Source organism: Carcharhinus amblyrhynchos, chromosome 1 (genome assembly GCF_965287045.1).
Source record: "Carcharhinus amblyrhynchos chromosome 1, sCarAmb.v2.hapA, whole genome shotgun sequence".
In the NCBI taxonomy this organism is placed as follows: domain Eukaryota; kingdom Metazoa; phylum Chordata; class Chondrichthyes; order Carcharhiniformes; family Carcharhinidae; genus Carcharhinus; species Carcharhinus amblyrhynchos.
In genome coordinates, this window is record NC_137324.1 from 112,481,909 (window position 1) to 112,497,505 (window position 15,597).

Here is a 15,597-nt window from a genome sequence, read left to right on the forward strand (position 1 = left end):
GACACGGCTATCACCCACGTCAAAAGAATATGAGTAGGATTCAATGGGATATTCTTGTTAACTAGAGAATCCCTTAAGTGCAGAAGGAGGCCATTCAGCCCATCGAGTCTGCACCAAACCTCAAACAACATTCTACCTAGGCTCACTCCCCCACCCTATCCCTATTCCTGTAACCCTGCACATTGATCATGGCCAATCTAACCTGAACGTCGTTGGTGATTAAAGGGCAATTTAACATAGCCAATTCACCTAACCTGCACATCTTAGGACCGTGGGAGGAAACTGGAGCACCCAGAGGAAACCCATGCAGACACAGGGATAACATGCCATCTCACACAGCCACCCAAGACTGGAATTGAACCCAGGTGCCTGGTGCTGTGAGACAGTAGTGCAAACCACTGTGCCGCCCTGAATGCCGTGAATGACCCCAGCCTGGAGCACTTCAGAATACAGACAGTCTTTTGCAACAAGGACCTGTTTCCATTTTCTGTTCAATTTTGAGCTGAATACATCTGCTTCAGCTCCATATGGCTTTAAAAGGATCACACTTTATATCTTCTACTCCAGGTGATTTCATATCATTATGGGTGCCTACCTATTTTACATAAATGGCCTCAGTTTGACATGGGTGAAGGATTGAGCGTTTCTGTGGCCAAAATTTTGCAGGGAAATTAAATTACAAATATTTGTCTTTTGTGTCCAAATCGTTACTAAAGCATAAACTTTCATTGAAATATAGTGCAATGTTGTGACCTGAAAAACTGGAAAATAATTATTGATGTTATTGGCACACATAAAACTGATCTAAAGTTATAAGTGACTGGAACCAGCCTGTCTCCAGGTGTGTCACAAACAAAATTACCATCTCTGACCAGAAATAACCCCCACAACTTGAAAAGAATTTCCAGCATACTAACTGACCACATCACTCAGGATGTATACTCATTGTCCCTAATTGTCTGCCAAAGTAAGCCTTGTCGCTATATTTGCAGGAGCTAAAAGATTGGAAAGGATTGAAATTACATTCATATTTGTGAGGAGGAAATGGCCTAGGGGTATTATCGCTAGATAAGCAATCCAGAAACTCAACTAATATTATGAGGACCCCGATTTAAATCTTGCCATGGCAGATGATAGAATATGAATTCAATAAAAAAATCTGCAATTAAGAATTATCTGATGACCATGAAACTATTGTTGATTGTCAGAAAAACCCATTTGGTTCACTAATGTCTCTTTCTGAAAGGAAATCTGCCATCTTTACATGGTCTGGCCTACATGTGACTCCAGATCCACAGCAATGTGCCCTTAGCTGCCCTCTAAAAGGATCTAGGGATGGGCAATAAATTCTGGCCAACCAACGAGGCCCATGTCCCATGAATGAATTTAAAAAAATTAAATGATGTACTTGACAATACAAATTAGACAAAGAATATTACACAAAACAGATCAAATAGACTGGAACATCTTAAAATTATCAATAGCATAAATCCACAAGAAACTAAACAAATGCCTGAAGGCTATCACAATCTTGTACTTAGATTTACCCAGCTTTCTCTTTTCATAACTTGCAAAGTCATCAACTTATTTTAAGAAACACTGCTATATGATACAGAAGTAGATGTAAACATCAAAAGAACAAGAATCTAAAGGCATGGATACTTACATTGAAGAAATTAAATTGATGAAATCTCAAAATAGTCTGAAGAAATGTTTAACTTATTATAGTACAAAATTGTTGATTTCACGCTTTTACTTTATTTCAAATTGACATTATGCAAGTAGAGAATTTTCCACAGGGATTTTCCTGAGCTTTCAACAAAACTTCCCTGGACAATTAGCAGCAGCCCCAGTGAAATGGCATAAACAGCTATTCATGGTATTTCTCTTCTTTCATGGAACTTTCCATGGGGGACAGAGGGAGGGTGGTGATGGTGTTGTTCACAGAACGTCCCCCTCACTTGGAAATTCTACCTCATATTCACCAACTTTCATTTCTGGTATAAATCTCATGTGTTGAATAATACAAAATTTAGCTAATTCCAATTACGAACCCATTCAAGTTTCAGACAGAAGTTCAGTTTTTAATAACAATTACTGTCAGTTTCTCCTGAATGACCCGCCATAACCTCCATGTGAGACTGGCAGAATCTTCATTAAAATGGTATAAGTTTTTCTTCAACCTCACATCCTCAGCTTTTGCTTTTAGATACTTAAGCTAGTCATATCCGAGATGGTTCTCCAGAACGTCTGCTGTAGCTTTGACAGAAGTCATGATGTGGAGTTGCCGGCATTGGACTGGGGTAAACACAGGTTTAAACACCAGGTTCAAGTCCAGCCGATTTATTTGATAGTAAACTCACAAGATGATCCAACATGTCTTGCAGAGGTTGCTGTGGCAGGGTTGTGTGGTATTGTGGTCACTGTTCTCCTGAAAGCTGGGTAGTTTGCTATGAACAATGGTCTGTTTGAGGTTGTGCTGTTGTCTGAAGGCAAGAAGTGGGGGTGGGGATCAACCCTGCCACAGCAACCTCTGCAAGACATGCTGGATCATCAACATGGATGACATCATCACACGTGAGAATACCATCCACCAGGTACACGGTACATACTCTTGCAACTCGGCCAACATTGTCTACCTAATACGTTGCAAGAAAGGATGTCCCGAAGCATGGTACATTGGGGAGACCATGCAGACGCTACAACAACAGATGAATGAACATCGCTCAACAATCACCTGTTGGCAAACACTTCAGTGGTCACGGGCATTCGGCCTCTGACCTTCAGGTAAGTGTTCTCCAAGGCGGCCTTCACGACACACGACAGCGCAGAGTCGCTGAGCAGAGACTGATAGCCAAGTTCCGCACACATGAGGATGGTCTCAACAGGGATCTTGGGTTCATGTCGCACGATCTGTAACCCCCATGACTTGCCTAGGTTTGCAAAACCTCACTTACTGTACTGTCTGGAGACAATACACATCTCTTTCACCTGTGCTCAGTGCTCCTTCCACTCACATTGTTAGCCACTTTAAGACTTGAATAGCAGGTTAGGTGTAAAGATTCACATTCTAACCCGTAATCTGTAAACTGCCTGGGCTGTTATATGCTCTGTCTGAGGCCAGAACTCACCTGACGAAGGGGGAAACCTCGAAAGCTTGTGAGTTTACTATCAAATAAATCGGTTGGACTTAAACCTGGTGTTGTCCGACTTCTTACTGGCTTTGACAGAAGTTCAGAGGAACCCTGGAAAAGAAGCTCAAATAGTCATTAGCAGTTTCTCCAAGGTTTCCACCAAAGCTATGATACAAAATTAGGGAATATCCTGAATGTTCTATCCTCCCTCCCCATTTTTGCTATTCTTGTGACATGGAAGATGGCAGAGGTGATCTGCTGTACAATTAATATGTTTAACTTTTTTAAAATTCTCTTATCTAGTAAGAACTTCCACTTCTCTGTTCAACATCTCTCTTTCTGGTTGTAAACTTACCTGGGAAATCTTTGGGGTAAACCCATATCTCACTGTGCGATGGAATAACAAACTGGTACAATGAAGCATTGCTTAATGTTTGTGCCAGTGATTTCAGTGGGGATTGTCTCAATGATCTGTCATAATTTTAGCGGAAATGATAAATTACAGAAGATTATTGGGCCAACTTCCATGGAAATGTTACCCCATGTAATTTCATTTAAAAACCAGGTGACAGTCATTTTGACTTGCATGTCAAATGGAAATGAAGGAACTCAAAAAGCATACAAAAATTCAACATGCCTTAATTAACCTTTACTCGTGCTAAAGAAGCTTACAGTTAAATTCTTGTTAGTGTGAAAATGAGATTTTTCCGCATTTTTTCAATGGTAGAAATGAGATTTTGTTATTTTAATATACGCATGAACTTACATATTATAAAAGGACTGAAGCCAACATTAAAGTAACACCATTCAGAAAATCTGGATCTTCAGGGCGAAATTTAACCACAACTGGGGTGCAAAAGTATACATCCTGTCTTGAATTCAGATTGTGTATAACAGGCATCCAAGTTACAAGGATCTGACATTGAAGAGTTAAGCACGAAATGCTACTAGAAGTGCAGTCTTTGCCCATGTAAATATGGTTTGATAAACTTTGTAGAGTTTGCACAAAATGAGAATTGTCAAGCCTTTAGTCGAAATTACCTGCATGACTCATACTTTTTCCAGTGGTGAGTTTATTAAATGGGGGCAAATTTGGGTTAATTGAAAACGAAATAAACATTCCTACAATCAGCCTTTTTTCATCAAAGGAAACACTTCAGAGGACTTGGAAAATAGTAAAGGAAAAAAAAGAAGTGTGTCAGCACAATATTGTTAGTCATATACTGTACGATATTTTCTTCCTCAGGTTTTAAACACAGGAAGAGGTACATTAGAAGCTGCTTAATTCACTGTTTTCTAAGTCAACTACAGTGGTTTCTTTGAATAGTCTTGAAAAGGAACAAGTTGTAACCAGTTCTTTTATACCAACTTCAATAACATAAATTTAAAAGCTAGAATGGCTTATGTATGAAACTGTTTACATAGTCAATATTCAGTGGGAAAAAATGTCCGCAGGTTCCAGTATCCTTTCTCCACGCTATGTTTGATCTTGTAATTGCAAATCCCATAGGTCTAGGAATAGGAAGACCATCACTTTTTTGTTGTTTGTTTTTCCAATCAGAATTCTTTTTTCAGTCAAGCCCTAATTCAAATCTTTCCAGCGCTAATGTTCCTACATAACATACAGTATGCAGCCTATATTTTCCAATCTTTTACTTTATTTTGTCCCAATCATGTGGATCTATATATTTTTGAAATTATAATTAATTGAGATAAAGAATGAAAACACAACTGCAGTTATGATATCATGTAGGGAAGAGTGGCAAGTGTGTAGTAATGTCTAGGTGGGTGGTGATCTCTCTAAATGTAACAGCAAGTATTATAAAAAGGAAATGAAGGAACTCAAGAAGTACATGAAAATAAACCTTGCCTTAATTAACCTTTAGAGCCGTAAGTTTCCTTTGAAATTCCCAAATAAAAACATGCTTATAATTTTATTTTTGCAGGCTGTTTTGGTCAAAATATGACTAAAAACTGAATTTCATTGTGCGCACTTCTCTCCCTTGTTTTCCAGTTACTTTAAAAACAGCCTTCTCACTCCTGCCTGCCTACGTCAACCATATTACTGCATAGGCAGCATAATATTTGGGCCAATTGCCTCGTTAACAAGTTCAATTGCCTGTTAATTTTTTTTTAAATGGTAGGCAAACTGCCGGTTTTGATCCCACCCACGTACCATTTTATGAGAACCAAGTCAGGGCAGTGGGCGGCAAAGCAGTGGGTTGGCCACCCATCATATTCTATATGAGCCACCCCACCAAATACATGCACGGCAGGGGGCTCTAAAATCCAGCCCTTAGTATAAATGAAAAATTAGAAAATGTTAGTATTTACAAGAATATTCAAACAATTTAAACAAAGTCAATCTTTTTTATGATACCACTGCAGTATCATGCTACACAGTTAAATGTATTAGGGAAGGGTTTCCTTGGGTCTTCTCCTACTTCAGCACAATTATTGGGGTTCAATAGACTGAACGTCTACTTAAGTTATGCCAGTAGAGTGGGAGAAGCCTCAAGTAAATTCACTCCCCATGGAGTATACATTGGTCACACCAGAAAACTGCTGGCAAAGCTGCTTGTAAAGTGATGTAAAATGCTTATATAGTTCGAAGAGAGTCAATGGTAAATGTACATTTCTGTTCTGCAAAATAAACAATAAAACAATTGGTTGTTTCCCAGCCTGGTTCATTTTCTTTGCTGTGGAATGTTATCATCTATTTTGTACAACTTCTGATGACTAATTTCACCACACTTATGTTATTCGTGTAAATCATGTTAAGATTACCGATCAATCCTTGAGCAGTTTCCCCCAATATAAAAAGAAATCACATGCAGGTTAAACACTTGATTATGCACTCACAGTCATTTTCCCACTGCGGTTGGCTTCCTCTCTCTCTGCCAGTGCTATCAGGAAATTATCCTTTAGGTCTTTTCCTGCACTTGCCAATACTCTGCAAGGAGAAAATAACATAATTTGCCTTTCAAAAAAAAGCTTGCTTTAAAGAATGCTGTCAAACTCTTCCTGTGAAGTTAATGTAAAATGATATACTTGTCAACAAGGGGACACAGTTGGGACCATGTGGAACATGAAGTTCTAAAAGTTGTGTAGAAATCAGTGCTAATCCGATCAGACAAATCTCTTTCCAAAGACTTCAGTAAAATAAATACCTCAAGTGGGAAGCGAATGGCAATGATTATTTCTCTGTTCTTTTGCAAATACTGCAATCAGTGCTTTAAAGTATGAAATAATTTATCCATAAAGCATGAATACTTGAGGGATCACACTGCTTACAATTGGCTTTTCCAAAACGTTCACCTAAATACAGAATCCACTAGAAATCCTCAGCGTTCTTAAAATATATAAGGACTCCTTAATATGCAAGTCAGTGAGATAAATACGTTCAAGAAACGAATAAAAGTCAGAACGAATTGAGTGGTGTGGTGATAGAGCAGGAATATTTTGGGATAATCCATTATTCTAATATGATTGCAAGCCTCATTGCTATATCCCATTTGAAAATTCTGAGTCCCAGCAGCTAAACTCAAGTGAAGACTTCTTGATCCAGGAACTAAAGCTCTTCACTTGCCCGCTGAATCTTGCATGCCTCCCTCGATAAACCTCCCCCAACTCCAGCCAACACCATCCTTCTGATCTCCCCTTAACCTTCCCTAAAACCTCCTCCTATTCAATAAGCTCAGGTCTTCCGCAGCAGGCGTCAGATTACCTTCCCCTCGGGTTCCAATCATACAAACCCATACCACTGGAATTGCCAGCCCTGTCCATCTCCTCAATCATTATCATATCCTTGATTGACCACAGTGTGGGGGCGCAGACCAATCCTGTTTTGCAGTCTCCTCTGAACTGCTCCATGCCTACCATCAGGATGGTTTCTGGATGGAGGACTATTCGGTGACATTACATGCAAGCTGTGGAGTCTAGACCCTGACTTCTGGGTTCCCTGTATCTTACTAGATTCTCTGCTCCCAGTGGGCAAGCTAAGATACGGGCAGGAAATGGCGTGGTGATATTGTTGCTAGACTATAAACCCAGAAATTCATCCAATATTCTGGGGACCCTGGATCAAATCCTGCCATGGTATAAGGTGGAATTTGAAATCAATACAAAAAACTGGAATTAGGGATCTATTAATGATCATGAAACTATTGTCAATTGTCAGAAAAACCCATCTGAATCCCTAATGTCCTTAAAGAAAGAAAGTCATATGCTGTCCTTACCTGGTCTGGCTACATGTGATTCAGAGTCACAGCAATGTGGTTGACTCTTAACTGCTCTCAGGCAACTATGGATGGACAATAAATGCTGGCCAGCCAACATCGCCCATGTCCCATGAATGAATTAAACAAAAGTTACAATCTAGCCCAAGGCCTTGCCAGGAAATATTGGCACCACCAGCAGCTTACCCAGAAGTGGGTTGAGAAGGTTATTTTTATATTACTTTTGTGTTTGCTGATAAGGAATTGGGAGTGTTCACCCAGGTACTAGAAGGAAACTGGGTCTCTTGCTTCCCTTACTGCTTTCACGCAGCACACTTAACTGACCCCCACTGCTGGCCTCCTACCTCCCAACATCTGACTCCCTGAGTCCAACCAGCCAGGGCCTGATTCCTGCTGGAAACAGGGGGGAAGAATATCCAGAGTGGTGCAGCTGAGGCACATGAAAATAGTGCCTAATGAATGGACCAGGATCTAGCAGGGTCATACAAGCTTGTCATTCAATCCATCACACCCTATGATCATTAATGTCAATCTGGATTGTAGTATTTAGATTCTAGCTGATTGCCAATTAGTAAAATAATTGGATTTTACTTAGAATGCTGTAATAATTATTTTTCATCAGTTAAGGAAAGAAAAACAATAATTTATTCACAAGTAAAGTCTATAAAGAGGCTTGCAACCTCATGGCTATAGCCAGTCCTCAAGGTGGTTCTGGAAAAGAAACCCCAACTTGACCCCCAACCTGATCACTGTTTGGTTCTGAGTCATGTGACCCTTACTCTGCAGATTGATCCTCAAAGGGACAATTTCTAAATCTAATTAATTTCCATCACCACATCATTTTGTTTACTCTAGAAACTAAGGACAGCATGGGCAGCACAATGGTTAGCACTTCTGCCTCACAGTGCCAGGGACCCGGTTCAACTCCTGGCTTGGATCACTGTCTGTGTGGAATCTGCACATTTTCCCCGTGTCCACATGAGTTTCCTCTGGGTGCACCAATTTCCTACCACAGTCCAAAAGACATGCTGGTTAGGTGCATTGGCTATGCTAAATTCTCCCTCAGTGTACCCAAACAGGCATCGGAGTGTGGCGGCTGGGAGATTTTCACAGTAACTTCATTGCACTGTTAATGTAAGCCTACTTGTGATACTAATAAATAAACTTTAAACTTATAGCAAGATCTACGCTCTCTCCATTTACAGTGCACCTCAATTACGTAAAAGTAAGTACATGTTCACACCAGTTGCAAACCACAAAATGTATGATGCATATTTTGTCGACATCAAAATGTAAATGATCACAAATTCACACAAATATCAATGACCTCTCTGTAGTCTTAGACTGAAAAGCCTGGAAGAAAATCAACATCAGTTTCACACTATTAAGCATTTACACTGAAGCATATGTTGGTAGTTTACACCATTCCTATAACACTGATAAATTTTTATTTTACCTACTCTCTACAAAGTGGACTTTTTATCAATTGCATTTAACATTTGCAGTTCAAACATAGTTGCAGTTTAGCTGCCACTAGTCAAGAGAACTAGATGGGCTATGCAAGTTTCCGCCTGGAAAAAGATGTGCAGCGCACAGACAAGGATGCCAGAGGAGTAAAAAAACAGTAATTGACTATTTATCTATTCCTAGCACTACTATGTACAAAGTGCCTAATCTGAAATGTTGATTGCTCATTAAGTTCTTGTAAAAGCCTAAAGAAGTTCAGTGGTGGGGCTGGAAACAGTGTTACTAAAGGAAAATATATTTGTTATCTCCATTTCGTTAGCTGAAAGGCACATTCAATCATGCAGTACAGATGCAATGGTGATTGCTAATATTTGTTAATGTGACAAGAACAGGAACAGAGAGAAAACTAGAAATAGTACAAAGTTGGAGCATAAATCATCGTACTGATTACTCCAATCAAGGAAATACTACAATTACTTTGACATCAATGCAGAGTTCGCACCACAAAAAACAACATGCATTTCAATGGTATTCCTCATGTAAAATGCTTTATAGTAAATAACATGTAGAAAGGTGGATAACAGATTGTGGGAGTGAGAAGCAGTAAGGATACTGTAAGCACAAAGGGAAGGTCTGTTGAGGAGGTTTAATGGAGTGAGGTATCAAAATGATGTGAATTAAATGGCAACTCAAGGTGACAAGAATGTAGTCACAAAAACAGAAAAATGCTGTAAAATCTCAGCAGATCTGACAGCATCTTTGGAGAGAGAATAGAGTCAATGTTTCAAGTCTGGATGATCCTTTGTCAAATACCTCTATTTTTATGCCATCAAAAGGAATCAGATACTTTTTCCTCATACCATTCAATTACATTAGTAAACAACGCCTGCTTCACCAAGCACCTAAGAAAATAGATCACAGCAGCATAGGCAACTAATCTACTAGGAAATTAGTAGCAACCCAGAGTGCATCATTTCATGCATGAAGTTAATTCTGTAATCAACCACAAGACACATATGGCACATCTAGCTATTACATTTCAAATTTATGTGAAGACTACCTGGAGATTGTTCCATATTAATGCTACTCCCCCAGCAATGTTGCAGTTTTTAGAGCAAATTTGATCATAGAATCAGACATCACAGAAATGCCATACAACCTATTGTGTTTGTGATGGCTCATTGAAAGAACCAGACAATTAGTCCCAACTTCCCTCTCCTTTCCTGATCGGTCTGTAAATAACATTTAACACACTAAGCTCAGTGTTTTGTGCAACATGATGTATGCTTGGGTGCATGACTTAATCCTGGTGTGCTCCATTTGCACTCAATGTTCTAAACCAAAATGTTATGCCAAACACAAAACGTGAATGTTAAAAGTGACAAAAGATTGAAGGCTGCCTCCTCAGAGCTTTAAGAGGTATGTCTATGAATGCATATCTTATGGAGATATCCACCCATGTGCTATGTACAACTTAACTTTTACTGTCAAGCAAAAGCAGGTAATAACAAATCAGCTGCTTATTTAAAATAGACTTCAGATTCACTCTCATCCATCTATACCATGCAATGCAAATAAAATAATTCTGCTGTATACATTGGTATATTATCACCACAGTGTCCAAGCTTGCAATTGTCCAATTTTTAAAAATTCATTCAAAGGATTCGAGTTTCACTGAGTAGGCCACCATTCATTGCCTATCTCTAATTGTCTTTGAGAAAGGCAACCGCATACAGTCTATGTGGTGTAGGTATATCCACAGTGATGTTAGAGAGTGGGTTCTAGGAATTTAATCCTGCGGCAGTGAAGGAACAGTGATATATTTTGAAATCAGGACAGTGAGTGGCTTGGGGGGGAAATTTCCAGGTGGTGCTGTTCCTATGAATTTGCTGCCCTTGTCTTTCAATGTGGTAGCGGTCTTGGGTTTGTGACATACTGCCTAAGGAGAATGGTAAGTTCTTTCAGTACATCTTGGATATGGTACACCCTGCTGCTACTGTACATTTGGTGGTAGAAGCAATGAACATTTTGTGAAAGGATGCCAATCAAGCTGGCTGCTTTGTCTTGAATGGTGTTGAGCTTCCTGAGTGTTTTTGGAGCTTCATTCATCTAGGCAAGTGGAGGCTATTCCATCACACACCTGACTTACGCATTGCAAATTGTGGACAGACTTTGGAGAGTGAGGAGGTGAGTTACTCACTGCAGGTTTCCTAGCCTCTGACTTGTTCTTGTAGCCACAGTATTTATAGGGCTAGTCCAGTTGAGTTTCTAACCAATGTAAACTCCAAGATCTTGATAGTGGGGGATTTATTGATGGTCATGCCATTGAATGACTCATGAGAGAGAATCTAACCATCTAGCCTGGCACTTGTGTGGCACAAGTGTTACTTGCCTCTTGTCAGCCCAAAGAGGTTTTCTTGCTCATGTTTGACCTGACACCAAGAGAGTCCAGAGGCAATGTTAAGGACTTTCTGGGCAACTCCTCCTAACTTATACCGTTGTGCTGCTACTTCTGCTGGGTTTGCCCTGCTAGTGAGACAGTACATATGCAGGGATGGTGAAGGTGGTGTCTGGAACAATGTATAATATGTCAGTTTGACGGGGTCAGGCTGTTGCTTAATTAGTCTGTGGGACAGCTATCCTAATTTTGTCACAAGTCCCAAACATTGGAAGGATGACTTTACAGGGTCGACAGGATTGGGTTTTTCATCCTAGCTTCCAGTGCCTAAGTCGATGTTGGGTGGTCTATCTGGTTTCATTACTTTTTGTAGACGCCATAGTGGCTTGATTAATATGAGAATTCCAGAACATAATGCCTAGGCAGCTGAAAAGACATTTGGCAAAGGCGGAGCACCAAACATCAGGCATTCGCAGGAGAGCAGAAATTGAAGAATGCACAGATCTCAGGGAATTGTAGGAATTCTACAATAGCAGAGTGATGATGTGGCACCAGATTATATTGTTGATATCACTTTTGCACAGCCAATGTAACCAACTGAAAACAGTTACAGCAACGCTCACGCTTAACACCATGCCTACACCAAGAAATATTTGTTTACCAAAGGAACATCTCAGACGCATGGGCCAGTCAGAACATCGGGACATTACCATGCTGCCCAGATTTCCAATATGATATTGTATAATACATACTGCCCAAGATTTCCATGCATAGATAATTGCAATATCGTAAAAAATTATCATGCTTGTCCTTCAAGTAATTAGGTACTTTTGCCTTTATCAAAAAGGGAATCGAATATAAAAGTAGGAAAAATGAGTAAACACAGGCCAGTTAGCTTAACTTCTGTCACTGGGAAAATGTTAAAGTCCATTATAAAGAACGTAATAGCACAGCATTTGGGAATGCATAATATAATCAAGCAGAGTGAGCAAGGCTTCGTGAAAGGAAATCATACCTGACAAATTTAGTAGAATTCTTTGAGGTGGTAATAAGCAGGATAGACAAAGGGGAGCCAGTAGATGTAATATACTTGGATTTCCAAAAAGCGTTTGAAAAGCTACTGCATAAAAAGTTACTGAATAAGAGCTCATGGTATTGGGGGTAGTATATTAGCATGGATAGAGGGTTAGCTAACTGATAAAAGACAGAGTTAAAAGGTATAGAGGAATAAGAGGTGCAGTTTCAGGATGGCAATCTTTAACCAATGGAGTACCACAGGGATCCATGCTGGGGCCATCATTGTTTAGAATATATATCAATGAATTGGATGAGGAAATTGAATGTACTATTGCTAAGTTTGCAGATGATACAAAAATAGGTGGGAAGACAAGTGGTGAAGACATAAAGAGGGACAGGTTAGGTGAGTGGGCAAAAAGTTAGTAGATAGAATCTCAAGTAGGGAATTTGAAGTTATGCACTTTAGTAGGAAGAATAAAAGAGCTAAGTATTATTCAAATGGAGAAAGATTGCAGAAATCTGCAGCACAGAGGGATTTAGGCACCCTCATCCACAAATCACAAAAAATTAGTATGCAAGTTCAGCAGGTAATTGGGAAGGCAAATGGAATGTTGGCCTTTATTTCAAAGGGAATGGAGTATAAAAATAGGGATGTCTTTCTAAAACTATACAGGACATTAGTTAGATTACACCTGGAATATTGTGAACAGTTTTGGCCCCCTTATCTAAGGAAAGCTACACTGGCATTAGAGGCAGTCCAGAGGATGTTCACTAGGTTGATTGTGGGTATTGAGGGATTTTGTTATGAGAAGGGGTTAAGTAGGTTGAGCCTATAATCACTCAGGTTTATAAGAATGAGAGGTAACCTTATTAAGACATATATGATTATCAGGGGGCTGGACGGTGTAGAGGCTGCGAGGTTGTTTCCAATTGTGAGAGAGTCTAGGACCAGAGAGCATAATCTCAGAGTAAGGGGTCGCATGAGGAATACTGTATACAGTTTTGATCTTCTTACCTAAGGAAGGATACACTTAAATTGGGAGCAACTCAAAGAAGATTTACTTGGCTGATTCCTTCGATAAAGGTGTTTTCTTATATGAAAAAGGTTGTGCAGCCTTATTGGAGTTTAGAAGAATGAGAGGCGAACTGATTGAAACCTAGACAATTCTGAGGGGAATGAACAGGGTAGGTGCTGAGAGAATGTTTCCTCCTGTGGGAGAACTAAGGGGCACAGTTTAAAAATAAGGGATTTCCCATTTAAAACTGAGATGAGGAGAAATTTCTTCTTTCAGAGAGTGATTAGTTATTGGAAATTTCTCTCATGAGAAAGAGAGCAATGGGTTAATAAATATATTCAAGGCTGAGTTAACTGATCTTGATTAGCATGGGCATTAAGGATTATAGGGGATAGAAAGGAAAGTAGAGTCAAGACCACAATCAAAATAGCCATGATGTTATTGAATGATGAAGCAGGCTCAATTGGCCAAAGGCCTACTCCTCTTTGATATAATCCTATGATCTTATAGATATTTTATGAGGACCAGTTGCTGGGCATAGAAGATGAGAAGGATCACAGAACATAGCAGCCACCGCTGTTGCCAATTCACCAACTGCAGTGATGTAAGTGCCGAGTTCTTCGAGTGAGCAGTGCAGTTGGGTATAAATACTTTGCACTGAAAAGATTTCTAAACACAATGAAGCTTGCTGTTTTACTTGAAGAGTTTTTGCCAAGAACTGCCATCTGGAATTTCAACAGGGTTTCTCCCAATCTCTCACCACAACTTTGGCAGATAGGGGTACATTAAAATAGTAGCAGAGGTTTGGACTAACGTTCTGGAAACTGCATTCAAGCCTCAATTTCAAAATTTGAATTCAGTAATTAAATAATTCTGGAATCAAAAACTAGAATCAGCAATGGTGACCGTAAAGCTATTGATTATCATTAAGCCCATCTTGCTCACTAATACTTCTTTCATGTAGGGACTATACCATCTTTATCTATTCTGGGTCTATGTGTGGCCCCAGTCACATACCAATTCGGTTGAATCTCAACTATTCTCTGTAATTGCCTCTGTAACTGTCAACACACTTTCACAAGAGCAATTAGGGATGAGCAATAAATGTTGTCTGTGCCAACAATGTCCACAGAGGAATAAAAATGAGAGTCGCTTACACTAATTCTGCAGGCTTTCCACCAAAGTTACGGTGGAAAATCAGTAAAAGTCCACAGACATTTCACTCCTGTTTGGTTTATTTTTCAATAACTGACATTTTTCTGTTGAAGAAACAATCCGTAACTATAGTATTACTTACCTGATCACACTTCAACAGTTCCTCCTTGTCTTTTATGAATTATGGTGTACATTTTATGAGGCTGCACTGCTGATGTGGAGACTTGATTGACAGGAGCCCAGCTCAGAGCTGAGTACAAAGTTCAGCATGCATAAACATCAGGGCTGCCTATTTTCCAAGACCATGTTCTGTGCCAGAAATGTAGCCTCACGAAACTTACCCTGAAATTGCCAGAATTGGTAGAAGTCCACTATTTATTTTTCTAAACTTGAAGTTTGTGTCGGAATCTTACAATGGATTGTGTACTGGTGCAACTGACCATTTTCATCACAATATTTGCAGAACCAGTCATATATGCAAACATATGAATAAGGTGCAAGCCATTCGGTCCCTTGAACCTGCTACGATATTTAATACGATTATGGCTGATCTGATAATAACCCCAAATCTTGATTTGATTCGATTTAATATTTTCACATGTATTGGGATACAGTTAAAAGTATTGTTTCTTGCTCGCTTTGCAGACAAAATGTACCAGTGATGGAGTACATAGGGGAGAAGGAAAGGAGAGGATGCAAAAAATAGTGTTGCAGTTACAGATAGGGTATAGAGAAAGATCAGTGTTATATGGTAGATCCATTCAAACATCTGATGGCAGCACAGGGATGAAGCTGTTTGTGAGTCAGTTAGTACATGACCTCAGACTTTTGTATGTTTTTCCCCGTTGGAAGATGGTGGAAGAGAGTATGTCTTGCTTACCAAGAATCTACGCTCCTCTGCCATCTTCTCAGGGAGAGTACCAAATGTTCATAACTTTCACATAAAAAAAAATCATCTCTATTTTAAATGAGCACTCTCTTATTTTTAAGCAGTGGCTCCCTGTTCTAGTTTCTTTGCAAGAGAAAATGTTCTCTCCACATCCACCCTCTCAAGATTCCCAAGATCTTATATTTCTTAATCAAGTTGCCTCTTACTCTGGTAAACCATCTCTGAACTGCTTCCAACATATTTACAACCTTCCTTAAATATGGTGACCAATACTATACACAGT

At 39.5% G+C, this 15,597-nt stretch overlaps 1 protein-coding gene across 1 annotated transcript in view; it reads right to left on the reverse strand.

Moving 5' to 3' along the window:
• Positions 1–15,597, reverse strand: part of cfap299 (cilia and flagella associated protein 299) — a 509,376-nt gene that overhangs the window by 329,766 nt on the left and 164,013 nt on the right. Inside the window, exon 3 of the mRNA XM_080198915.1 lies at positions 5,997–6,087. Coding sequence (XP_080055041.1) covers positions 5,997–6,087 — 91 coding nt within the window. The remainder of the gene's footprint in view (positions 1–5,996; positions 6,088–15,597) is intronic.